We start from the raw sequence: 26,015 nt of genomic DNA on the forward strand, positions 1-26,015 counted from the left end.
CTCTGATTCCGGCTCGATCCCTTCTCCTTCCCTCTGACTCGAATCCTCCCCCCCTCATTTAAAACCCTAGCTCGTCGGGATCTCATCGGAGCTCCAAATGTACGCCGATCTGGTGGCCGCAGGAAGGAAGAGGTCCATCAAAGATCGCCTCAATGGTGTCTCGGCAGAGGAGCCCCGCCGGATCACGTTTCCGAACGCCAAAAGGTAAATACTTTTGGTCGAGTCCTCGTTCTCTTTTGTTGTCACCAACGTTGCCTTTGATAGTATGTCCTTTCTATGTTAAACTCGTTAGTCATGTAGGATCTTTGATTGTGATTTTAAAATTTCGCTCTTTCTATTTGATAGAGGAGTACTTTTGCGTGGTGATTGAGAGAATCGCAAGTTGTTGTCCTTGATTTTTATAATTTGTTGAGCAAAAATTTGGCCTTCTATTGGTACAAATCCCAGTTCGGAAAGGTCATAACCTAGCCAATAGCGACTTATTGGATCAACACGAATTGGTAGAGAGAAGAGTTGGATGGACCAGCAAAACGAGACCCATATATGAAAAGAGTGTAAGTTCCTGCAGTTTAGGAACTCATCATTAGAAATTCTTGCAGTGTTATGTCTGGCAGAATAAAAACATCATGATTTGTGTTGAAGCATTACAATTTGAAAATGTTTAGATTTACTTTTTTGGGGTTGTGCATCCCAAATACTCTATCCACTACCTCTATTCTCTTGAGTCCAATAAAGATGTTTCAATTGAAGATGTGAAACAAACTATGCAGGAAAGAATCATAAAATTTACCCTTCTGCTCCTGGTTTTAAACCATGGATAATCAGTTCATTTCATCGTATCCCATAGTAGAAAGAATTTATGCGCCAGTTCTTCTGATAACATATACTTGGCTAATTACTATACATCAATCTCGTAGATGGAGCTTTAGAATCATTCATATGGACTCTGGGAATTACACTTTTTTTGTGAAGTTATCAAAAACAGATCATGCGAGCCAATCAGATAACAAATTTTCTTGTATGATAAAAAAAAGGAGAAAACTAAACATCCTTTGAAAAGCTGTGGTACATCAGGAATAAGAACAGGTTTTCCTCTTGTGTTTTTGTGGGACAACTGAACTTGCGAATGTTAAAAGTTCTGCCTCATCTATGCCTGCTTGTTTTCTTGGTTCATACTTCCATAAAATAGCAGAACTTTGACCATTATTAAATGGGTCTCTGTTTTTGGTTGTACCCTTGTATAACATTAGGTTTGCTTGTTATTTCCTCTTGTTTTACTTTTTCCTTTTTTCTTTTATACTTTGGCCGCCCTCTGAAGTTCTCTCTTTGAATTTTAGGATATTTCATTTTGAAAAAAAAAATGAAATTGGTTGAAACTATAGGGAATTAGCATAACTTTTTGCAGCTTATAATTTTATGAAAGTGCCAATCCAATATAATTCTATTCCTGTAGTCTTTAGGATATGAAACTTTCCCAATACTATTGGTGAGATAATACTTAGATCCCCAAATCCTTCAAACCGCATGATATACTCACTGAACTGCAAGCAAACTAATGATAGGATGAAGGATTATCTTTGTTTATGATTATACAAAACTCTCTAGGTCTAGAAGGCTACCCAATTTTCTGCTGATCCAAATTTCAGCTTCTCCTTTAAAACCTCCATTGATCTTTGAGGTTATCATGCAGAAAGGGCAGATTGAAGGATACTTAGATATGAAACTTATAAGGATCATAGACCTGTGCTTGTTTCCCTTTCTTCTCTTCCTTTTACTTTTATACTTAGATAGCAGTATATGTTTCTGTTTGTACCATACATCTTGTGTTGCAAGAGTGAGAGGAGTTGACATAATTGGATGGCGACTACTTGTCATCTTGATTCTTGGATAACCATTAATGAAATTCCTTTTAAGTATGTAAAACAAGAACTTGCAACAATCCGCCATAATGATTAGACACATGAATCTTTCAATCCTTCATAGTTAGCTTTCATTCTAGCATGACTTCATTGGGAGCTTGTCTTAAAATTGAAATATTAGATAATATTGAACTACAAATAATTGAATCATCTATGGTTATCACTTATCAATATGCATGATTCTTATTAGAAGCCTACTTATCTTTTGGCAAAATTGGAAACTCAAACTTAGCTTGTCCATTCTATTCTTGTGCTGATATTTGTGATTCTTATGCAGGCAATGCCAGAGCGAAGGAATACTGAGAAATGATACCTTTAAGGATAATAGATCTGCAGTTCCACGTATCATATAGTCAAAGACCTGACTTTGTGATTAGATAAAAATTCTTTTATTGGTTTATTATGACACTTGCATTAACTTTGTATGACTTGAATACAGCCAAAATTGATGCTAAAGACCTTCGGCATAAGCTTCAAAGAAAAGGTTTGCAGCAGCAGACAGTTTCGGGGTCATACCTTCCTGGGAAATTGCCTGGAAGTGGAACTATGCGCCAACAGTCCATCACAAGTGAGAAATTACCTGCGACTCTTCATCAGCAGCTAATCAAATCTGAAAAGTTAGCTGGACCTTTGCGGCAACATTCTGCAAGTAGCAATTCGTTAAAAAATAAGGCAGTAGCTGGACCTGCATCGAATGAAGCTCTTGCTGTAACAGAAAAGGCTCCTGTTCTAGTTTTGTCGAACAAAATCTCACTCAAAAAGGTAGCGTGTCAGTAGTGGTGCTGCTCGTAATGATTCTTTGTTAGTAGTTGTGCTGTTCTATTCTTCACTAAAACTTTTCTTTTGACTACTCATCCAATGATTATTTATACATCTTGAGTTTTCTCTCTGCAGCCTGAAGTTTCAGTTGACAGTTTCCTGCAGTCATTAGGTTTAGAGAAATATGCAATAGCATTCAAAGTTGAAGAGGTGGGCCTCCTGATTAATTTTTTTCTTCAGGAATAATGCTTTGCTAACTTATCTTTTTTTCTTAAAACATTGTATGGCAGATTGATATGACAGCTCTTAAACACATGACCGACAAGGATTTAAAGACAATAGGCCTTCCTATGGTAATTCTCTCGTTTCTATTGTTTTCATGATTTACTTGTTCCTTAAAAAAAAATACTCCATAGCAATTAGGTGATATTCCAATCGACATGGCTAAAACTTATTGTTCATTCACCAACTAGCACTCAAAATAAAGTTTGAGACCCTCAATATGAAAAGTGGAAAAGTAGGTCAGGCTTCCATGAGCCTTTGCGGCCATGATGGCTAAGTTTTTGTGAGCAATAGTGACATGGCTTCCCTGAGCATACGAGGGCTAGGCTTCATCAATTATAACGAGAAAGCTTTTATGAGCAACAGCAAGGACCAAGCTTTTGTGAGAGTGAGAGTGAGAGTGAGAGTGAGAGTGAGAGTGAGGGCTAGGGTCTACTTATTACACAATGAGGCTTTTGGGATGAAGTAAACCAGGGATCAGTTTAGATGGATATTCAAACCTTAATTGAGACAAGATCAATATGTTCTCAAATGACCAGCATATTCTTTAGTTAGAGAATTGAAAACCTTAAATTGGAAAGTGGAAAAGTACAAGGGAAAGAAAAAAAAGTCTCTGTAATGGAAAAAATGACTTGATTATTTTGAACATTAATAGTGTTATAATCTTGCTTAGAGTTTAATGGAGGAATAAAGACTCATGTACTCAATGACAATGACAGATTTCCCCCATCTCTCTCTGACATTTTTTGTATGTGAACTCAACATACCAAATCTCAAAATTCAGTTCCCATGTTTTTTCCACATAGAAGCATTCTTAGTTTCTGCGACATGAATAATTAATTACAGATTTTCCCATAACCAAAACACATGTTGAACAATAATAACTAACTGGCTTCAAGTCTTTTTTTTTTTGAAATGTTTGGATTTAAGATTTTGAGAAAGTTGCGTGCAAATTGTGTTATCACAACTTTCTTTGTGCTTCACCTCATTCTTGTACTTGCACTTGCAGGGTCCTAGGAAAAAGATACTATTGGCTCTCAAATCCAAAACCTAGGGTTGCTAGTAACAATTTGGCGATCCCAATTGGAATTAGATCTTGTAATCTTATCAAGCCTCCAAATCATCCTCCTGGTTGCTCTAGCTGAACACATTGATAATTTATTCAGGACGATTCAATTGAATTCCACCTTGACACATTGCAAATATCCCTCTGCGGCAGCTCTTTGTCGATGGATCCTTACCATTTATGAAATCAAAAACTCGTTTACAAGCAACGTGCTTAGACTTGTAACTTAACTAGGTAAGCTTTCAGTTGTAACTCACGATTCAAGCAAGTTAGCAGTTTTCCTTATCAGTGTTAGATTTCTGTTGTTTTGTTGTTTTCGAATATGTATGTATGTTTTTTTATCCCAATTTTAGTGGGGCACATATACAAAGGGTGCCTTATTGACATTGATGTGGGAGGATAAAACAAATTAGTTCTCAAGTTCATGATTTCCTTATTGAAAAAAGTTTAATTTGAATTTCCTAATAGATTAGATTGTTCTGGCTTTCTATTCTTGTTTGAACTAAAGAGAACACTAGAAAAGAGAGGAAGTAAAGTAGAAGTATTCTGGATATTTCTTTATTTGCTTAGGTGGAAAGTTAGAAGTGGTGGAATTAGGAACCAATGTGGGAGAACAAGCTGAATTAACCCCCTAGGTCATAGTTTTTTTGATTGGATTGTGTTGGCCTCTGATTCTAGAGTAGTTAGTTTTGTTAGATTTGGAAAACATTAGAAAGAAGTGAAAGGATTGTCAACTTTGTTTGCTTCGAAGAAAGGGAAAAAAAGATACCCTCATTCAAATTGAGGCCGAAGAGGGGAAGTGACAGAAACTACAAAGGAAAGAATGAAATGAGTAAGAGAAATGAAAAACTAGAACTCCATTGACAATGAAGTAGCCAGCAGTGAGATACTAAACCCTAAACTTAAATTTCAATTGGGCGCCAAAATAATTGCTTGGATTTCTAACCTTTAAATCACCACTAAAATCTTCTATAGAAACAACTGAAAGAAATTAAATGAATTATTATCAGAAATGATAACAATTAAAATGATCGCTTATTTACCTAAACCCAGTCAACAAAAGAATCTATATATAGGATAGGAACAAGGCCTCTCCATGAAATATGAATAGACATAGTCAAACTAAACCTCTAAAGTCAACATTGAAAATAGCAGCTGAAGTCAAACATGAAAAGTGGGTCTCTCCTTAGGTTTCCCAGACTTCCTTTTGAGAACTATGGTCCAGGTGATGATCTCCAAGATCAAGGCCACGCCCCCCAAAATACAGATTGCCACAATGTACCCTGTCCTCCATTTTTGCTCAACTGCTAATATGTCCATGCCTTTGAAAATATTGACGATGCTCAGGATGATTACACTATATCCAATGGAGTGATGGTAGATGTTCCAGTATAATCTATATTTGTGATCCTTGTTTGGTCTCAGAAACAGTGCAAAAACCTGAAAAACACACAAGTTAGAGTTGTAAGGTGGTTACAGGGAAAGAATCTAAAATGCATAGCTAAATTGATCTTGACATTCACCAAGGAAGGAGATCTTCTTGCAGAATTCGTTCCGATCAGCTGAGCTAATCGTTGTTGTTTGCAAACAATAGGGGATCAACTCAATGATGGATCTTGCGACTTTTAAGGGGCATTTATATGTGTTTTTTTTTTCAAATCGTGCAAAAAAAAAAAAATCAATTAACAAATGTGTATCTTGAAACTTTGTGAGCATGAAATCTCTTGATGCATTCACTTTTGTTGCAAAGTTAGTTTTGTAACCAAAGGCTGTTTAAGCTTGAACGAAAATAGATGATTGGTTTATGTACTCATTTTCTTAAAGAGGATAAACTGAGACTGAAAGGAAGAATATGTAGAAAGATGGAAAGGTGGAGAGGAGAGATGAGTTATCTTATTGGAGAGGCTTTTTCATTCAAAGAAATAGATCCTTTGAATGAAAACACAAAGTGCAATGACATGCTTTTCCTATTCCTTCAAACAACAAGTCAAAGTTCTCTAAATATTTACTTTACACAAAGGAAAATAAGAATATATTTATTTCTTCGTTCAGGGGTAAACTCCAAACAAATAGAGGCTACATAAAAAAAAAGACTATGGTGAAATGTGATCAATCCTTTTCCTATTTCTTCAAACTCAACAACTAAAAGATAACAAATCGTTTTAGAAAAATTAAAAAAAAAACAACTAAAAGATAACTTATAGATATTTCATTCACCAAAGTTAAAAATATGTGTCAAAACTCAATTGATTTGAGAAGAAAAAGGAATGGGAGTTGTGGCTTACTTGTAAAGTGCAAAAAGTGAAGAGGGTGATGCCAATGTTCCTGTGATTGGTGTGGACAATGCCCTTAGATTTGTTTCCAAGGACAAGACCAGTAGCCCAGCCAGCAACACCAATGACATAGCCAAGCGTCTGGCAGGAAATATGGAGGTAAAACCATGCAGGGTCTGCGGACTTGAATGTCTTCAGATATCTGGCAAATATTTGACCTAGTGGAAGCAAAACACCCCAACTGACAGCACAAAGAATTCCATGGGTCTGCAAAGTATGGAAATCACAATCAAATCGGTGATCAAAGGTTTATAAACAACTAAAAAGATTGTGAAAGACCTGTTTTCTATCATTGATCAGCAGATCCTCGACAGAAATTCTCGTGCAGATTGTAAAAGAATGAAGAAATCATTGGGTAAAGGTGTTCGGTCTAAAAGGAAGTTATTTTTACTAGCCGAGAGGAGTTTTTGAGTAAATAAGGAGATGGAGATCCCTAAAATCTCACTCACATTTTTGTTTCTAGATGCTGACGACCCGGCGCCGGAGATTCCTCCGCTGAGGAGATCCACCGTCCCCATCGACTCCAAATTTTCCGGCTTGAAATCGTGCTTCTGGGGCACGCCATCCACGACCTCCGCCCCCACCTGCCACACCTGCTTCACCACCGTCGTCCCCTCTGGCAGCTTCATCTTCCCGAACATCCGCATGGCGCCACCGGTGAACTCCGCCACCAGATCCGACGTCTCGTACGCGATCGGACCCTCGGAGACAGGCCCGTACCCGGTGACGTTGTAGGTCTTCACCCCCATCGCGCCGTAGGGCTGGCGGAAGGCGATAAGAGCCTGGCACCCGATCATTCCGCCGCCTGACGGGTTAATCGCCCACGACACCCACCCCGACTGACTCGGAGGCGGAGCCACGAAGGCGAAGGAGAGGCTTCCGAATCCTTTCCCTCCCTCGTATGTCCAGTGCAGCGAGGAGGAGAGGCGAGGGAGGTCGCTGCAGGCGGCGTAGACCCGGTTCGACGGGAAGGACATCGAGGAGCACGATCCCGCGGCGTTGCCTCTGACGACGCCGGAGAAAAGGAGTACAGCGAGAAGAATAAGGAGGGCAGCTCGAGCCGCCATGGATGGCACGAAAAAACAGGGCGCTTTTTTTTTCCTACGTCGTCTGTTTTTTTCCGGCGAGGGTGTTAATGCAATAAAAAGGGAATCGAAGGGGTTGCATTCTATACATGGAAGGTTTCCTGAACGAAGACCGAATATGGAAATAATAATTTATTTAGGGGTTGGATCGCTAAAAAAGGAAGTGACAACTCCCGGTTAACGAGAAAAGAGCGGGAGAAGGAAACAACGAAGAGCGGTAGGTTGTTCTCCGGAGTGAGTTTCATACAAAATAATGTGACACGTGTAATACGTCTATTGGTGACGATGCAACGGATGGAAGAGTTCTGCAACAGTGTCCCGTGGAGCGAGTTTAATCCAAAATAATGTGACACGTGTTAGCTGTCTATTGGAGAGGAATATGCGAGGGAAGGAAGAGTGTTGTAACCGCGTGGCGAGTTTAATTCAAAAATAGTAACTCACGTTTCCCTGGGTCGCCACGTGTTCAAAACGGTGTCCTTAAGTCGTAACCTAAATTGGCTCTAAACTATATTTAAATAAATTTTAAAATTATTAATTTATATCATATACCTTTTTTACAAAATATTTTTGACATAAATGGCTCAAGCCATATTTTGTAAGTAAATTAAATTAACGTAAATACTTTTCTAATTAACATGTAGCTAGAATATTACTTTTAAAATTATTAAAAAATATATAATTTTAGCCTGGCATATATTCAAATATGATATGTAGAACTTGTGTCATACCAAAAAAAAAAAAACTATGGAACTCGACTTCAATGCACTTTCCAAATTGCCAATTTTTTTTAGTACTATTGTAAATGTTTTAATTAATTGATAATTATTGGCTAATATATTGAAACAATTATCTCTAATTATGATTCAAATCATGTTATTCATTCTTAGTAAATAAGTTAAGAAATTAGTTAAAGAAGAAATTTATAATAGCCAAAACCCAAAAGCATCTCTAACAATCAACTGGAGGAGTTTAGGGATAGAAAATTTGAGCTAGGTGCGATGATGCAACTTCTACTACTAACCTCCCTTTGTGATACTAGATCATTCACTACATCTGTAAGGTTACAATTTATATTTATTATAGTAAAAGATGATAATACTCATCCTAGATAGTCCAATATTATTGTCGCTCCTGTTAGGTATATACAAATAGATAAATTATAAAAGGTATTTTATACTAACACAGCGTACTTTATATGGAGAAGATAATTAATCATATAAAAAGAAGTATATTGATAACTAAGGGCCTATGTTAAAGAAATATGGTGAGAAGAGGGACACAAAAAAGGAAAAAAATAGGCACAGTTTGTTCCTCTTTCCCTCTAGTTAATCTTCCATTTTTTTACATGAATGGGCATTAATATTATCATAATTATAAATTTACAAGAGAAAAATTTTGAGGGTCGACTTGCAATTCAACATCTTGACGGATGACATGAGCCATAGAATGAAAAAATTAGTCTAGAACGCAAAGTAGCCGGCAATAGAAAGGGATGCCGCTATTGCCATGGTAGTCATTGCTTTGTTTGACGAGGCATCAGCTCCGTTCTTTGTGGATTCACTCTCTGGTTGAGTTGCAGTTGTCCCAAGTGGAGCCCCAACACCTCCGGCATCACTATCAGTGACATCATCGCTCTCGGGAGCATTTGCATCGGCCGGGAGAGGTGATTTCGCAATCGGAGTTAGGACATTGGGCACAGAGTTAGTGTCGTTCGATGAAGAATGGGTTGAATCTGCTGAGGCAACGACGACAACTACAACCAAGGCGAGGCCAAGAACAAAGAGTGCCCGAGGACGTGCCATGGCCGAGTTATTTAACCAAATTTGAGATGCTGTTATAGGTGGAATAGAGACTTATTGAAGATGGATAAAAGTTAAGAGTGTATATATATAAGGAAACAACGAAGAATAGTTAAAAGAATATTGATCTTAAGATCAATTGTTATCGTAGTGGATCATATTCTTTTACGGCATTACTATGAGCGAAAAGAAGTGGGCATCACTCATCGTTTTCGAATTTGAAGGAGAGCCACATGTATCTTTTGTTTAACATTAATTTAGCAAAACACAAAAACAAAAAAACAAATAAATTTTTTTCCTCTGTATTTGTTTTGGTTGTGATTAGATGATATAATCTTGTTATTGTTAACTTGGAATGTTTTATATTCATCTAAACAATCACGTCCTTAAAACTTACAAAGTATGATTGATTGAATCATGAACAATGAAGGATGCTCTGAATATATAAAAGAAAAAAATATATATAAGAGAAAATGGATCACAAAAGGCACTTTTAACATTTTCCATGAGATTTTTTTTTTAAAAAAAATGCAATAATTTTCCTACATTTAGAACTTGTTCTCTCCAACAATATGAATAATACTTGGAAATAAATGATATTTTGGAAGGAACATGATCCTACAAATTCTTACATTTGGAACTTGTTCTCTCCTACAATGCTTGAAATTCATGGGGATTGCTCCACCAAAGTGGGAACTTGCTTTGCTCGTGTGGCCGGTTGAATTTGTCTCTGGTTCAGTTGAGGTTGTTCCAAGAGGAGCTCCAGCACTTCCGACATTGCTATCAGTGATATCGATACCTGTGGGCGCTTCAGCATCCGTGGGAAGAGATGGTACAAATCTAGTGCCAATAGATGGGGAAGCAACCTAGGCAAATTTGCAACTGACACAACAGCCACAGTTACTGCAAAAAAGCCATGTTGGTGTAATTCCCATTGAGGCAAGGTAGAAATCTAAAAGTAGAGACAAATGTATAGGGAAAGAAAGCAGTCATCAAACATCTTTTCTCGTAGAATCATGTCGTCCAACCATTGAAGCATCGACTTCTATTTTCTTGGACTACAACTTTAAGAGTATTGTGTTGCGTAAAAAGTGAGCATCAGACTGGCTCTTATTTCTTGCATTTGAAGGAGAGCACTAGATATCTCCTTTAAGGTTGGCTGCGAAAGAAAGTAGATATATGTCTACAACAACAGAATTGTGAAAACAAAAGTTAGGTTAAGTGCAACTCCAAAAATCAAGAAGAGATATGTTATGAAGAAATGGAAGATATATGTAATAGTTATCTAAATTTAGCATGGGGTCACAATTTTACAATATATTGCCTATCGGTTTGAGAGCCATAAGACTAGCAACAGACTGAGAACTATTGGATTGCTAGAAGAATAAAATACAACAAGGAGAAAAAAATACAACAAACTTTGAGTTTCCCCATCAACTTGTTCCAAAGATAATGTATTAGCTAAGAATTAGAAACAAGAATCCCAAGCCTCCCGATTTTGGCACAAACCAACTTTTTCTTGAGTTGCCTACCTTAAAAAGCCACAGAACATAAAGAACCACCCTAGTCTCCAATTTCATTGCTTCCCTCAAGTAACCATTTCAGCAAGACACCAATGCTAATAGTAGGAATTAGAAAGAAATTGTGTGAAGGTGATACGAGTAATCTACTAAGAGCATGGCATAACAAATTCTAAATTGTGAGAAAAATAGTTGTTCACAATGCTCACAAACAGTCAAACATGGTAATGTTAATTAATAAATCAAGCATTATTTGTTAAGTGTTTGGTTGATGAAAAGTGTGTGATATAAGCTTAGACTTAGCTCTACTGATCAGTTTATTGTAGAACTAAAACTCAAGTGTTATGGTTTTCAGAATTTGCTCACTTAATAACTGTAAAAAATCATATTTAGGTTTAGAACAACTTAATGTTTCATACCTTTGTGGAAATATCCACATGAATGAGCGACATCATTAAGGCCTACAAGCTCTCAATCATATAGAGGTTCTTCGATAAGAACATTCATCTTTGCCACAAGAAATTCAAGGACATCTTTCCTGCCTTCCTTCAGCAACAAGTGCCTCAATTTTCCAAATGTTGTACCCGGCGGTCTGATTCCCTTTTCCATCATATCTTCTAACATAACACAAGCACGGCTGATTTCACCCCTCTCACAAAGGCCATTGATTAGCACTGCAAAGGTGTGCATGGTAGGGAGAAATTGCTTCTTCTCCATGTATTTCCACACCTTCAGAGCAGTCTCCAACATATTGTTGTCACAGAACATCTTTATTATCATAGTATATGTGTCCGAGTCCGGATCACAGCATTTAATCATACGGCGGAAGACCTTATATGCTTCGTCGTTTCTACCATTTGAAATCAAGCCATTTAGTATGATATTGAATGTTCTAGAGACAGGAGCAATGGATTTGTCCTCCATGTCCCCAACCACCCTGAAAGCATTTCCAAATTTGTTGGCCTTGCAAAATGCACTGATCAGCGCATTGTACACGACCACATCAGGCTTAATGCCATTTATCTCCATCTCCAAGAATGTATCGACTGCGTCTTCGATCCTTCTCTCTACGCCATACGTGTGCACCAAAACGCTGTAAATGAAAGGTGTGGGAACGCAGCCTCTACGGCCCATGTCTCGAACAACGTCAACTGCCTCCTCTATGCGCCCTGCCTTGCACAGGGCATCGACAATGATGCCATATGTGACAATGTCCGGCTCGCATCCTTGATCGACCATTTCTCGGAAAACCTCCCGCATCTTGGACAGATTGGGCGCCCTTCCCCACCCTTCGAGCAGGATGCTGTAGGTCTTGGCGTCGGGCTGGAACCGGTTACACATTCTGTCGAACACCTTCTGGGCCTCACGGACGTTCTTGGACTTGCAGAGCGCGGAGAGGAGTCCGGTGAGGGCGGCTAGGTTGGGCGCGACGCCGTACTTCTCCATGACGTCGAAGGTGTAGAGGGCCTTGTCGACCTTGTGTGCGCGGGCGTACTTGCGCATGATAATGCAGAAGGTCTCGACGTTGAGGGAGGCGTCGGCGCGCATGGCGGCGACCAGCTCCCACATGAGCTTGTACTGGCGGATCTTGGCAAGGGCGGAGACGGTGGAGTGATAGGCGCGAACGGTGTGGGCGAAGCCGCGGTCCTGGCGGCGGGCCCAGTCGAAGAAGCGGTAGGCGAGCATGCCGGCGTTCTGGAGTCGCAGGAGTACCTGTTCGGAGACTTCGGGGGATGCGCGGATGCCGCTGGCATCGAGGGCTTGCTCGATACCGGCGTTGGGGCAGGAGAGCATGATCTTGCACAGCTTTTGGCAGGGATTGACGGTCTCCGGCGCCAGCATTAAGGCTCTCTCTGAGCTGTAGGCTCTTATTTTTCCTACAGAACTCGTCGTCCCTGTAGCCGGCGGCGGCGGCGGCGCGTTGATGGTCTTCCAGAAAGCAGAGCCTTTGGCGGAAGAAGGGATTCGAGGTTTCATTTCTGCGACGATCGCATATGCCTAACCAGACCACTTTTATATATCTAAATTTTCTGCTGCGGCATCCGCATTTTTCAATTTTCTTTTATTTTTTAAAACAGTTATGCCAAATAAGATTTTAATTTAGGGTGGGATTAGACTATTAGGTAAAAACAAAATTAATCGAATTATTATTTTTTTCAAATGTTCATGAAATGTGCAACCTACGGCTTATTTCTCTCTGTATATTTTGTTACATTGAACATAATTTGAGATGCCTGCACACCAAACATAATATTAGTGTTTTTATTTTATTTTATTAATTTTAAACTCCCGACTATTATGTCAATCAGAGTTCAAATTTCAAATTTAGAGATTAAATTATAATATTAAATATAAAAAAATTCAAAATAAAAAAATTTAAAGCGCTCACAAGATGTGCCTTGTAAGGAGTGCGATATATCAAAACTCATAGGAAAATATTGTCAATGATTAGTATATCAGGGAGGTGAAGATAAAATTTACGTATTAACACATATGACAAAAGGTGATTTGTTCGCCCTCAGTGCTCCCGTCAATCCGTGCTTAGGCCAACACGGAGGAGGTAAATCACGGGTGACTACTAGCCATTAGTGCAAATGACTAAAACATGGAGAAGGTTATGCTCGATCATGTCGAGTTTGGACCCCAATATCTCATATGACAGCATCTCATATTTTAACCATCGCACTATCCCGAGAGCACAATTTACGTATTAACACATGCACACATATATGGTGGATTTTGATATCATGAACTACATTCCGTGTGTCGCTCATGGGCGATTGAATTTATGGGATACTAAGCTTACTTCTGAACACCCTATACATTTAATTGTCCATGAGTGATATGCATAAGATGCCGCGAAGGATAACTCCTCTCTATATATGATTATAATAGATATTGGAGAAAATATGAAAGGGTGTTCCTTAATCCTCCTCTTCTTCAGCGATGGTATTATTATTATTATTATTAAACTAAAAAAACAACAGACTACATAATTGATCCATGACTACTGTAATATTTTAAAATAAATTTAATGTAATCTATAATATTACTTCACTTTTATAAAATGATATTATCAATTTTATTAAAATTATTTAATTATCAAACTTACAACTACTAGGACAATATAACAACTTAATAGTCTATATTTAATTGAATTTAAACCATTAAGAATATACACTATATTTGAGCATAACCAAAAGGTTGAGAAAATTTACTCAAAAGTAGATAAACTAAATAGTGACAAGGCATTCAGGTTGTCACTCAAATATCTATAATTTAATTTTTAGCTATGGTAAATTTGTAAGAATTTTTTCTCTAAATAAGGTGTACAACCAAAAGATGCTAGATTTCTTCATCGCCCGCTGCGAGTGCTTCCCGATTTATACTGGTGGTAAGTAAGAAAATTCTGTGTGACCAGATATCACTCTAGGACTAGTCAATGAGGCTAACTGAGTTTATCATTATTTTTTATTTAATTAAATTTAAATAATTTTGATCACATTAATAAAAAAAATTAATATAAAAGTATTTCACGTATAATTTATGATTATGTCCGGAAGTCGATGGGATGAAATGCTAAGAATGTGGCGCTCCTGCTGATTGCCTGTAGACTTTGCTCCGACCTGCAACACAGATTACGTTAATGCCGAGCCATGAAAGGAGCCCCTGGCGTTGACCCTTCGACGCTTAAGTCAATCATCGGCGATGTAGAAAGCGGAGTAACAAGAACATGCACTGTAGAGCAACTAGTGGCTTGCATTGTGTATCTTCGTCGATGTTTGAACTCCCCTTTATATAAAGCTCTTGTAGTGCGCGCGCATGCTTCCTAAAGTTTTCCCTGAAAAGATTTATCAGTAAAGTATCCCTGACACAGTACCTTAACAAGCCGAGGATATCTCTGAAGTGACAGTGGAAGTTTCCGTCGTATGATTTTCTGTCTGACCATGCCACTTGTCAGTGACACTAACTTCCAAAAGGATGTCGAGGGATGACACTGTGGATCCGTCATTAGGCCGAGCGAGCATGTCGCTCGGCCTGTACTTAGCAGACCGAGTACACCCGTCTGCTCGGCAAGTACTCCACTGCACCTGTGTCTCATTCGCTCGACCGATACTTCACCGCGTCTGTCCCGAATCCTGTCGCTCGGCACGCCTTTCGCGTATCTTTGGCATCTACCCCTTTATTGAGCGTCGACTGATCGACGCGTTGCCGAGCAAGATGTGATGTCGGATCGGGCACCCTTTCTCCCGATCGGGTGGCCCACTCACCCAACCGACCAATGATATCTGAGCATTAACCGCCTTGATTTTGACCTCCACCGTAGCAACGATCCTCCACAGGGTGGACCCCTCCTTATCACCACATCAATTTATTTTGACAAAAATAAAAAAAAACGTCTTGGTTGTTCAAATGCCAACTTTCCTTTTTATTAAAAAGACATCCTTTTCCACTACTCAACCCTTCTACCTTTTATCTCCCGTTTATATCTTCCATCTAAATTCTAAATCAATCGGACGTGTTATAGCAGTTACAAAACTATAACTACTATACATATTGTAGCTACTACGATTCCGCATCTGCTACAATGTGAATATTATGTAAACAAATCAAATCCGTGTTATAGCAAGGAGAAGTCCTAACTAAAAATTAGGCAAGTGGAAGTCCAGTGAGTGAAGCTGGGCCCTAATGAGTGAAGCTAGGTGGTGGAAGTTCTGATGAGTGAAACTGGACCATAGTGAGTGAAGTTAGGTGGTGAAAGTCCCGGTGAGTGAAGTTGGGTCCTAGTGAGTGAAGCTAGACGGTGGAAGTTTGAATGAGTGAAGTTGGGCCCTAGTAAGTGAAGCTAGGTGGTGGAAGTCCCGGTGAGTGAAGTTGGGCCATAATGAGTGAAGCTATGTGAAGGAAGTCCTGTTGAGTGAAGCCAAGCAATGGAAACCCTAGTGAGTGAAATTAGGCAACCCTAGGGAGGTAACCCTAGGTAATATGTGACCGACTAGTTTTCGGTCGACCGCGTGTGGTCGACCGGACCAGTGAATCTTAAATTCTGTTAACACTATTTTACCTTGTCATTTTATCTATTATGCTAACTCAGTGTTGCAGGGAAATTCAGCTAGGTTGACGGGCCGATCGGATAATTGGCACGAAGTCTAGACTGGTCGACGGGCTAACCGGATATCTGACAAATGGTAAGTGAAGGTAAATCACTGGAGGAGAGTGACTCGGTGAGGACAGGTCCTGTTTGAGGGGACAGTAGGCGTCAGTCCAATTTAGGTCCATTTCGGAAACCTAAATTGAGACCCTGACTAAATTCTGATCTCGGTAAGACAGAATCTAACTAATAAATCTTTATAAAATATTCATGAATATATCTTTCTAACTCTATGTTGTAGAGAAAATGTAGACCTTCAAATTCTGCACGCGTAGCAACTGACAAATCTTGATTTTGAGTTTAGAGTCAAAAGTTATGGCATTCAGAAGATTGTTGTGTCGGACCAGCAGTTGGAGGCGCCTTCAAGCAATGGAAGATGCCTTGATCTTGCTTTGATGGCGCCTTGAAGTGTTTTGAAGGTGCCTTCCAGTAGATAAAACTTGCAGTTTGTAGATTTTATCATCATCGAAGATAGGGGGATAATATTTGCTTGTGGAGGCACCTTGGAGGAGGTTGAAGGAGGCTTCCACAACCTATATAAGCCCTGTTTGTGCATGATTCAAGACACACCTCACATACAAGATTCTACGTATCCGTTTGAGATTCCGACTGCTCTAGCCTACTGTTGTGACTCTGCTATGACGTTGTTGCGCCCGTCTACTACCGAGGAACTGACCGACACCGAGCCTAAGCTGATAATCTTCAAAGGTGTTGGGTAATGAGCTGTAATTTGTGTATTTAAGTATTTGCAATAGGATAAGTACAGGGTGTTGCACTTGGTCTGTCTTTTTATACTCGATTCCCTTTTCATAGGTCTACAGGACCTGGGTCTTGGAGTAGAAGTCGCCAAAGGCTTCGAACCAAGTAAAATCGAACGCGTGTTATTTTACTTGCTTTTCTATTTCCGTTTTTTCTTTGTAGTTTTCCACTGCGTATTGAGTTCTTAAAAATGAAAAAGACCAATTTTTTAAAAACCACGCGATCATCCCCCCTCTCACGTGTGTATCGATCCAACAAATGGTATCAGAGCAGGTACCACTCTGAATTGGTGTAACCATCAATCAAGCAAAGAGGGTCCTTTTTAAAAGAAAAATTATATACGTCTTTCATTTTTTTCCTCCATTTTTTTTAAAAAAAATTTACTTTAATTTTTTCACTACTTGTTAGAATTGACGAAATAACCTTTCTGATAAAATTTGTCACAATATTTTTTTTATTATTTTATCATTATTTTATATTATTTTATTATTTTTTTCGAAATTGGTAAAATACCCTTATTTTCTTTCTCCTCCCACATTACTTATCCCAAGACAAAAAAGTCTTGGAAATTGCTTCTTGCCTATATATGTCTTGCAAGATCTTCTCACATCGATGGCTCAATGCGAAGGACGAAGCGTTCACGAACCACCTCTATATGAGATATACATGAGACATGAATTCAATCTGTGGAGGATGTAGATGGAAAGCTTCATATTTATGAACGACTTTGATGGCGGCATGCCACTGAGACGATCAACCCAGAACTTGAAAGCAAACCAAAAGGTAATAAAGTTAGTTTCAAATTTATTACCTAATAGAGTTACATGCATGATAGGAAAGGTCAAGGATGCTCATGAGCTTTGGACCTAGTTGATCAAGCTTCACGAGGAGCCGTTAGAGCTAGAGGATCAAGTTAAACTAGAGCTTGGATCTGAGTCTGAATCCCTAGAGTCATCCTCAGAATCAGATCAAACCAATTTTAAGGCTTTAATGACACAAGAGGAGGTAGAAGGATCTGAATCAGAGTTAGAACAAAAGTCAAAATTTGAATATGAGACGACAATGGACAAGGAGGAAAATTCTAACAAGGATTCCAAAGGTAATATTGGGGTTCAATCAAAGTCCCACATTGGGAAGATTTGATAAAGATCATGCGGTTAAAAGGATGTATGATATCTCCATTGGTATAAGGCCTTTTGGGTAGATCCCAAGAGCAAAGTCATGAGGGCATAGGCCAAAAGTCGACAATATCATGTCATTGTGGAGATATGTGGATATCCTTTGGGCACAACAAATGGTATCAGAGCCATGGTCCGAACCAGATGCCATGTGGGGTGGCCTTGAATGAAGTTGAGGGTGGGCCCGGAGCAGGTCAGGATGACTGGATGCTTGCGGGGAGGTCTGGAGCAGGTTAAGGTGATCGGATACTTGCAAAGAGGCGAGTAGGTCAGGGTGACCAGATGCTCGCAGGGAGGCCCGAGTAGGTCAAGGTGACCGAATGTTCACGGATAGGCCCGAAGCAGATCAAGATTTACTGGATCCAGCTACTTACGGGAAGACCCGGAACATGTCAAGATGATCGGATGCTTGTGGGAAAGGCCCTGAAGGAGGTCAGGGTGACCGGATACTCGCAGGGAGACCTGGAGCAGGTCAGGGTGACCGGATGCTCACAGGGAGACCCAAAGCAGGTCAAGGTGACCGAATGCTCATGGAAGGCCCGGAGTAGGTCAAGGTGAGCGGGTGCGAATGCTTGCGGGGAGGCCCAGAGTAAGTTAGGGTGACCAAATACTCGTGGGGAGGCTCGGACCATAAGAGTAATTGTGGTCCTTTATTTGAGGGGAGGAATGTCGAGGTTCAATCAAAGTCCCACATTGGAAAGATTGTATAAAGATCATGCAGTTAAAAAGATGCATGATATCTCCATTGGCATGAGGCCTTTTGGGGAGAGCCCAAGAGCAAAGCCATGAGGGTCTAGGCCCAAAGTGGACAATATCATGTCATTGTGGAGATATGTGGACATCCTTTTGTACAACAGGTTAATTTGTAAATTCAAAATTCAAATATCATTTAATATGTTTTAAATGCAATGGAAGAGGACATTACAAAAGTAAGTGCCCCACCTATAAGACTCGAACCACGCAACCGGAGGTAAAGGAGAAGTTGACACCTAAAGTTCAAAAAGGAAGGAGCATATCCAATACTTCAATTGCAAAAAGATGGGTCACTACAAACCTCAATGTCCAGTAAGAAGACTCAAGGATCCAGGGGGAGCAAATGTTAGTAAGTTTATACATGACAATCCAATTTTTTTCTATACATGTTAGTAAATTAGATAATCATCATTACATGTTAGTAAATTAGATAATCATCATTGCTCTAGTTTGGATGTACCTCAACAATTAGATATGCATGCTCAACCAAATAAATTAACTAATAAAAACTAAACAATAATTAAGAAAATAATTCTTTAATTTGTAAAATTTCGTATTCAAGGTTTAGGTAATTAGAAAAACAAATCAATCTTTTCAAAAATAAAATTCATAAATAAGAAAAGATAATTAAATCATTAAATCTAGACTTGAATTACAAGTCTAAACCAAATCTAAATAATAAAAAAAACTAAGATATAATCAAGTATATTTTGATTATGAAAATAATCAACAAATGTAATAACAAACCGAATCTAAATCAGATTTAAGTCAGTTAAAATATTTAACCTAAACATTTTAAAGAATATCTTAGAAGGAAAATCAATAATTCAGGGGGAGACTCCAAATTAGTTGACACCTCTAAAATAATAACTTACCCGGCAGGGTAATTAGGATTAGATTAAAAATAGACAAAAATTTAACTTAACCTACGATAATGGTGAAGTTTTAAATGATAGTAGGTTAGAGAAGCTTTGTCTATGCATGTATAGGAAGATATGACTTCGATTTGGTGCATTTGACTTAGTGGAACTAACTGAAGCTACCCCTTACGGATCCTAACTAGTTAAACCAAGATTTTGTACTAAATTCAGTGGATGAGACTATTTGAAAAACCTCGAAGGTATTATTACTCTAATGATGTCCAAGTGATTCACCATAGCCCAGAAGTTTATTTAAAGAATTTTTGTTTGTTGAACTCAAAGCAAAACCTGAATCTAGCACAAGGTTAAATCAAATCCTGAATTTGAACTTAACTTATCTCACAAAATTATAGAGTTCCTTAATTGAAAACGTATATCGGGTGAGATAACTATGAACTTAAATTCAAATCAAAATTAAATCTGAATTAATTTTATTAAAAAATAAAACAAAACAAAAATCTAAATTAACATTAATATTAAATTAAATGTAATAATTATTTTTTTTTAAAAAATATTTTAACATAAAAAATTATTTTGAAAAATTATTTTAACTTAAAAAATTATTTTAACTTAAAAAATTATTTTAAAAAACTATTTTAAATTAAAAAAATTATTTTGAAAAATTATGTTAACTTAAAAAAATTATCTTAAAAACTATTTTAACTTAAAAATTATTTTAAAATTTATCTTAACTTAAAAATTATTTTAAAAATTATTTTAACTAAAAATTATTTTAAATTAATAATTATTTTAAAATTTCTATTAAATTTAAAATTGTTTTAACTAAAAAATTATTTTAAAAAATAATTTAAATTTAAAATTTATTTTAACTAAAAAAATTATATTAAAAATTATTTTACCTTAAAAAATATTTCAACTTAAAAATTATTTTAAAAATCATTTAAAAAAATTTAAAAATTATTTTAAAAATCATTTAGAAACTATTTAATTTTTTTTTAAAAAAATCATTTAAAAAAATCATTTTAAAAAATCATTTTAAAATTATTAAAAAAAATTCATTTAAAAAATCCTTTCAAAAATTATTTAAAATCATTTAAAAACTATTTAAAAATTGTTTAAAAAATTATTTTAAAATCATTTGAAACAATATTTTAAAAATAATTTAAAAAATCATTCGAAATTATTTTAAAAAAATCCATTCAAAAATTATTTAAAAAATTTAAAAATCATTTTTAAAAATTATTTAAATATCATTTTAAAGATTGTTTAAAAATTATTTTAAAATCCTTTAATTTTTTTAAAAAAGTATTTAAAAATGAACATTATTTAAAAAAAGAATTATTTTTTTTTTAAAAAAAAATCGGTTTAAAATCCTTTTAAAAATCTAGTCACTTGACTTAAAACTTATTTTTATATTTAAAAAAAAAAATTTAATTTTTTTAAAATTCAAAAATAAATTGTATTTGAAATTCAATAATTATTCATCTTAGTTAATTTTTTTTAGTTAGCCCTAATTTAATAATTCATTCAATAATATGAACTTTAATCATTCTAGTCAATTAATCAAACTTAATTTATATTATAAATTATTCAACTTAATTATATTCAATAATGAATTCAATATTTACTATTAATCCAAAAATAATTATAACTTATTTATTGATTAAATTATATTAACTTATAGTTAATCTGAATTAATTGAAAATTCAGTTATTAAATCAATCTTAACATAATAACTAATCAATTAATTTGCTCTAAAAATAATTTAACTAAATCATTTAATAAAAAAAAACTATTCGTAAATTTAACTTAAATATAACACAAGATTAATCTGAAATTCTATTTCAACATTCAAACTATTTAAGTAATTTTGAAAATATGTGTTAAAGCATCTCTCTAAACACTCAAGACTACCATGTTTGAAACTTTAGAATGGTTGAGATGCTAGGAAAAGGAAATTAAGTCAACTACTATTGATTAATTATATAGGTCTCAAAGGCATGCAGTTAGTGTCTAAATCTTTCAAAGTCAATCGTAAACTTCTGGACCCCTAGACACCTAGGTAGAATTTCTTATGGTCAACAAGGATAACCAGGATATGTCAGATTGAGGGGAGGAGTTTTTGAGAAATATGTTTGAAAAATCTTTTGAAAAATTACTTTTGTAAAAATATTTGAAAAATCTATAAATACACTTGAATATTTTGAAAAACCTTCTCAAACTTTGAAAAATATTCTTAAAATATTTTCAAAACTATTTTTTTTAATCATTTTAAAAACTGTTTTATAAATTACTTTCCAAACTCATTTTATACAAAAAAAAACAAAAAAAAAAACACTCTATGCTTTTCAAAAATTATTTTGAATTATTGTTTTTTTCCTAACATATTTTGAAAAATTATTTTGTTACTTAGTGAACATTTTAAAATTTAAGTTGACAAGCTCTTCTCTAAAAGTTTTGTTGCACAATCACTTTCAAATTTGTTTTTTTTTTGGTGTATTAGAAAATGTTTTGAAAACTCACCTTCAAAATTTGTATTCTTTTAATTTGGATCAACTCCCTAGACATATAGGAAGTTTTACTTATGGTTAACAAGAATTTCTAAGAATGTGTCAAGTTAAGGGGGAGCCCTGATTGAAAGATTAAAAGTAATTTTAAAAATTCATTTAAAAATTAGTTTTGTAAATCTTTAAAACTGAGTTTGAAAAATTATTTATATAATCTTTTACAAAATACTCTTTGCCTTACAAATTTTTGTGAAAATTGTTAGGTCCGAAAAGTAGCTAAAGGGGGGGGGGGGGGGGGAATAGCTCGTCGCGTGCTCGGTGCTTGCCGTTGCTTGTTTCTTCAAGGATGCGCAGCGGAAACACAAAGAAACAAATACAAACACGCTAACACTTGGATTTTACTTGGTATCCACCTCCAAGGGAGGTGACTAATCCAAGGATCCACACAACGCACGCACCCTCCACTAATAAAACTCTCCTTTATGGTAACTACCAAGGGCGGAGAAGCCCTACAAGACTCAATACAAGAAGAAGAAAGGGTAGTAAAGAAATACAAGCTTACAATAAGTGCACAAACCCTAACCCTAGTTTCTTCTTCTTGCTTTGATCCGCCTCTTGACTTGGAAGAGCCTCCAAGAACCTTCAAGAACTGGCGATCTGGAGCTTGAGAAGAGCTGTGGAGGAGCTGGTGAAGATCTGTAATGAATCTGTAAAAGATAACGAAGACAACGCTCGCCTGCGGCTCAAATACGACGCAACGGTCGGATCCCAATCGATTCGATTATTCCCAATCGATTGGGGAGGCTTTGGATCGATCCACGAATCGATCCAGAGCGCCTCTGTGCTCTGGAAAAACGCCTGGACCGATCCACGGATCGATCCAGCGCTTATTGCGCGAAGCAGTAGCGTCCCAATCGATCCACTGATCGATTGAGACCTCTGGATCGATCCACTGATCGATCCAGAGGCTTTCTGTTTACTGGGAAAGGTCTGGATCGATCCACTGATCGATCCAGCACTTGGTTTTTGCCCAAAACCAAATCTCAAACCTCCCAAACCAACATCCGGTCAACCTTAACCTGTTGGTACGTCATGCCTAGCATCTAGTCACTCCCTTGACCTGCTAGGACTCCCTCACCAAGTGTTCGGTCAATCCCTTTGACCCACTTGGACTTTTCTTTCATGCCAAGTATCCGGTCACTCTCTTGACCTACTTGGGCTTTCACCTAGCTTCACTCACTAGGGTTTTCAATCTGCCTAGCTTCACTCACTAGGTCTTTCACCTGGCTTCACTCACCAGGACTTTCATACTGTCTAGCTTCACTCACTAGGTCTTTCACCTGGCTTCACTCACCAGGATTTTCCTTCTGCCTGGCTTCACTCACCAGTGTTGATACAGTCTGACCTGGCTGTTGTTTTGATGTTGACACAGATTTAAGTTTGTATCATATGTTAATTAAACTCGGTTTGATTAATGATCAAGGTTGATCAAGTGGAAGGGAAAAGTCCAAGTTGGAAACTTGGCATGCGAAGTCGGAGAGGACTCGGTAGCTCGTTCTCCGGACTAGGTCGGAGAGGGCTTGGTAGCTCGTTCTCTGGACCGGACGAAGTCGGAGAGGGCTCCGTAGCTCGTTCTCCGGACTAGGTCAGAGAGGGCTCGGTAGCTCGTTCTCTGGACCTGACGAAGTCGGAGAGGACTCGGTAGCTCGTTCTCTGGACCTGACGAAGTCGGAGAGGACTCGATAGCTCGTTCTCCGGACTAGGTCAGAGAGGGCTCGGTAGCTCGTTCTTTGGACCGGACGAAGTCGGAGAGGGCTCGGTAGCTTGTTCTCCGGACTCGGTCAGAGAGGGCTCGGTAGCTCTCCGGACTGAAGTCGGAGAGGGCTCGGTAGCTTGTTCTCGGATTAGGTCCGAGAGGGACCTAAGTGGACATTCCATGGTACATTGGATCGGTCGCCAGACCGATACAGTATCTGTCTGGATCGGTCGGCGGACCGATCCACAAGGCATTGGATCGGTCGGTGACCGATCGACACACAAGCTAGATCGGTCACAGATCGATCAGAGACCGATCAGAAATCGGTAACCCCTCAGTGAAGAGTTGGGATCTCAGTGCGTACTGATCGGTCCATGGACCGATCCACATCAATCTGACGGTCCGCCACGACCGATCGGACCGCACCGATCAGCCGTTGTCCGATCGGTCCAGGTCTGATCGGTCCGCGACCGATCCACGCTAAGTTCATTGCATGCGCTTTCTCGATATTTTCGATTCGCACTTCTTTTGCCCATCTCGCTTAACCTTCTGTGAGTCTTTTGGAGATACAGGTTGCAGGTACCATACCAGTGCTTAGTTTCAAATTAAGCCTCATCAAAGGAATGAGACAAAGGATCTTTCCACTGCTTTCTCTGCGTCAAATGCATTTGAAGCAGCAACGGCTACATGTTGCGATTGGCTGTGTTTCTGGCAGTGATCAGGCGGCGATTGGCTTAACTCCTGGTGATTGGTTCGAGCTCAGAGGCACCAGTGAAGACCGTGGTTCTATTGGTGTGAGCTCAGAGAATCAGAAGAGGAAGAGAAGCGATTGGCGACGCCGTAGCTTGCAGCAGGGATTCGGTGCAGGTTGGCAGCGATCCGGTGCAGGCTGATCGAATGCAGAGACATAAGAAGCAGTGTATGCTGGAAAGAAGTAGTCAACGAGAAGCAAGTAAAAAGCTATGTGTTTCGGTTGAGAGCTTGTTGTGTTCTTGGACTCTGTCTTCATCATCTTCGTGGCTGTGAGCTTACTTCGATTTTCTTTGAGCCACTGTGATCTGTAAGTCTTGTGTGCTTCATTTTAAATCTGTTCGAAGACTTTGTGGAGAGGTTTCTCCACCGAGAAGGAGAGCTTCATTAGCCGGAGTCATCCGGGGTGTGATCTACCGAAGATCAAGGGCTCGTCCACCTTACGGACACGCCGAGGAGTAGGGGTAAGTTATCCCCGAACCTCGTATATCCGTGTGTTAGTGTGCTTGTTTCCTCTTTGTTTTAGTTTCCTAATTCCGCTGTGCTAATAAGTTTCTTTGTAGAAATTTGTGTTTAAGTTTTTAAGAGGCTATTCACCCCTCCTCTAGCCATCTAAGATCCCAACAACCAGGACTTCCACAGTCAAGTATCCGGTCAACCTTGACCTACTTGACTCTTCTGCAATCAACCTTTCATTGTCAAACATCGAAATCCAAACCAAGACTCAAGCTTGGTCAACCAGGTCAACCTTGACCTAAGGGATATTGCACCAACAAAAATACCTTGAAAAATATTTTGAAAATGCACTATAAAAAGTTTACTTAAACTTTCAAAAGTTATTAATTGTGAAAACTTATTTTTGTCACTTAGAAAATTTGTTTAAAATTATTTTGACAAAATTACTTAGAAGTTTTTTCAAGAGCTTTAATTCAAACAATTCTCTTCAACAGTTTTATAAATTTTTTCTTGTAAAACTCAAAAAAAAAAAGATTTACTTAAGTTTTCTTTGATGTTTAATTAGAAAATTTTCTTTTCTCAACCATTTTAAAATATACGTTGAAAGATGTTTCTGCAAACACTTTGGAAAATTTTTAGCATATTGTTGGTGCAAAACCTAATCGAAACTAACCTTAAGTTTATATCCTTTTGATGTGTGCTAAAGGGAGAGAGTGATATCTTAAGTTAGAAAAATTAAAGGAAGAAAGTTATATTAAGTTAGAAAAGTTAAAACATTTCTAACCTCTCAAACTTTTTCGAATCTCTCAAATCTTGAGAATTAACCCTTGAAAACTCAAGCCTAACTTAAGAAAATTATCAAATATCAAAAGGAGGGAGATTGTTAGTGCAATCGACCTCTAGGGTTTCGATATTTGACAATATACCTAAGTCTGGTCAGTTTGGCCAAGGATTGATCCAAATAGGACTTGATGTTTGGAAGAGAGTAGTCTAGTTAGGACTACATTACTAACAAGGAGAAGTCCTAACTAGAAATTTGGCAAGTGGAAGTCCCGGTGAG

General features: G+C 37.7%; 3 protein-coding genes across 4 annotated transcripts; 1 reads left to right on the forward strand and 2 right to left on the reverse strand.

Annotated features, from left to right (window-relative positions):
• On the forward strand, positions 1-4,320 carry LOC121988591 (ankyrin repeat and SAM domain-containing protein 6-like). Its single transcript, XM_042542088.1, has 6 exons — positions 1-204; positions 2,197-2,261; positions 2,359-2,681; positions 2,814-2,888; positions 2,969-3,031; positions 3,970-4,320. Exons 1-6 carry the CDS (start codon positions 98-100, stop codon positions 4,012-4,014), a joined length of 678 nt encoding a protein of 225 aa, XP_042398022.1. The 5' UTR covers positions 1-97; the 3' UTR covers positions 4,015-4,320.
• Positions 4,321-5,129: 809 nt separating this feature from the next.
• On the reverse strand, positions 5,130-7,426 carry LOC121991307 (cytochrome b561 and DOMON domain-containing protein At4g12980-like). The gene is made up of 3 exons (XM_042545320.1): positions 6,809-7,426; positions 6,312-6,566; positions 5,130-5,466 (listed from the first exon to the last, which is right to left on the reverse strand). Exons 1-3 carry the CDS (start codon positions 7,424-7,426, stop codon positions 5,188-5,190), a joined length of 1,152 nt encoding a protein of 383 aa, XP_042401254.1. The 3' UTR covers positions 5,130-5,187.
• Positions 7,427-9,734: 2,308 nt separating this feature from the next.
• LOC121988592 (pentatricopeptide repeat-containing protein At1g77360, mitochondrial-like) lies at positions 9,735-12,769 on the reverse strand. 2 transcript variants are annotated; one of them, XM_042542090.1, is made up of 3 exons: positions 11,183-12,769; positions 10,242-10,426; positions 9,735-10,146 (listed from the first exon to the last, which is right to left on the reverse strand). In XM_042542090.1, exon 1 carries the CDS (start codon positions 12,738-12,740, stop codon positions 11,235-11,237), a length of 1,506 nt encoding a protein of 501 aa, XP_042398024.1. In that variant the 5' UTR covers positions 12,741-12,769; the 3' UTR covers positions 9,735-10,146; positions 10,242-10,426; positions 11,183-11,234. The 2 variants fall into 2 exon arrangements, with proteins under 2 accessions (XP_042398024.1, XP_042398023.1); XM_042542089.1 differs by having other exon boundaries at positions 9,735-10,426.
• Between the last annotated feature and the right edge of the window lie 13,246 nt (positions 12,770-26,015).

This window comes from Zingiber officinale, chromosome 6B (assembly GCF_018446385.1).
Source record: "Zingiber officinale cultivar Zhangliang chromosome 6B, Zo_v1.1, whole genome shotgun sequence".
NCBI lineage: Eukaryota > Viridiplantae > Streptophyta > Magnoliopsida > Zingiberales > Zingiberaceae > Zingiber > Zingiber officinale.

Bases quoted from the DNA above. Each gene is read 5' to 3' on its own strand.
- LOC121988591 (XM_042542088.1), top strand. From the start codon at position 98: ATGTACGCCGATCTGGTGGCCGCAGGAAGGAAGAGGTCCATCAAAGAT. The intron at 205-2,196 runs GTAAATACTTTT...ATTCTTATGCAG, and splicing joins ACGTTTCCGAACGCCAAAAG to GCAATGCCAGAGCGAAGGAA. The intron at 2,889-2,968 runs GTGGGCCTCCTG...ATTGTATGGCAG, and splicing joins TAGCATTCAAAGTTGAAGAG to ATTGATATGACAGCTCTTAA.
- LOC121991307 (XM_042545320.1), bottom strand. From the start codon at position 7,426: ATGGCGGCTCGAGCTGCCCTCCTTATTCTTCTCGCTGTACTCCTTTTC. The intron at 6,567-6,808 runs GTGAGTGAGATT...CATACTTTGCAG, and splicing joins CAGCATCTAGAAACAAAAAT to ACCCATGGAATTCTTTGTGC. The intron at 5,467-6,311 runs GTAAGCCACAAC...TGTGTTTTTCAG, and splicing joins TCACTTTTTGCACTTTACAA to GTTTTTGCACTGTTTCTGAG.
- LOC121988592 (XM_042542090.1), bottom strand. From the start codon at position 12,740: ATGAAACCTCGAATCCCTTCTTCCGCCAAAGGCTCTGCTTTCTGGAAG.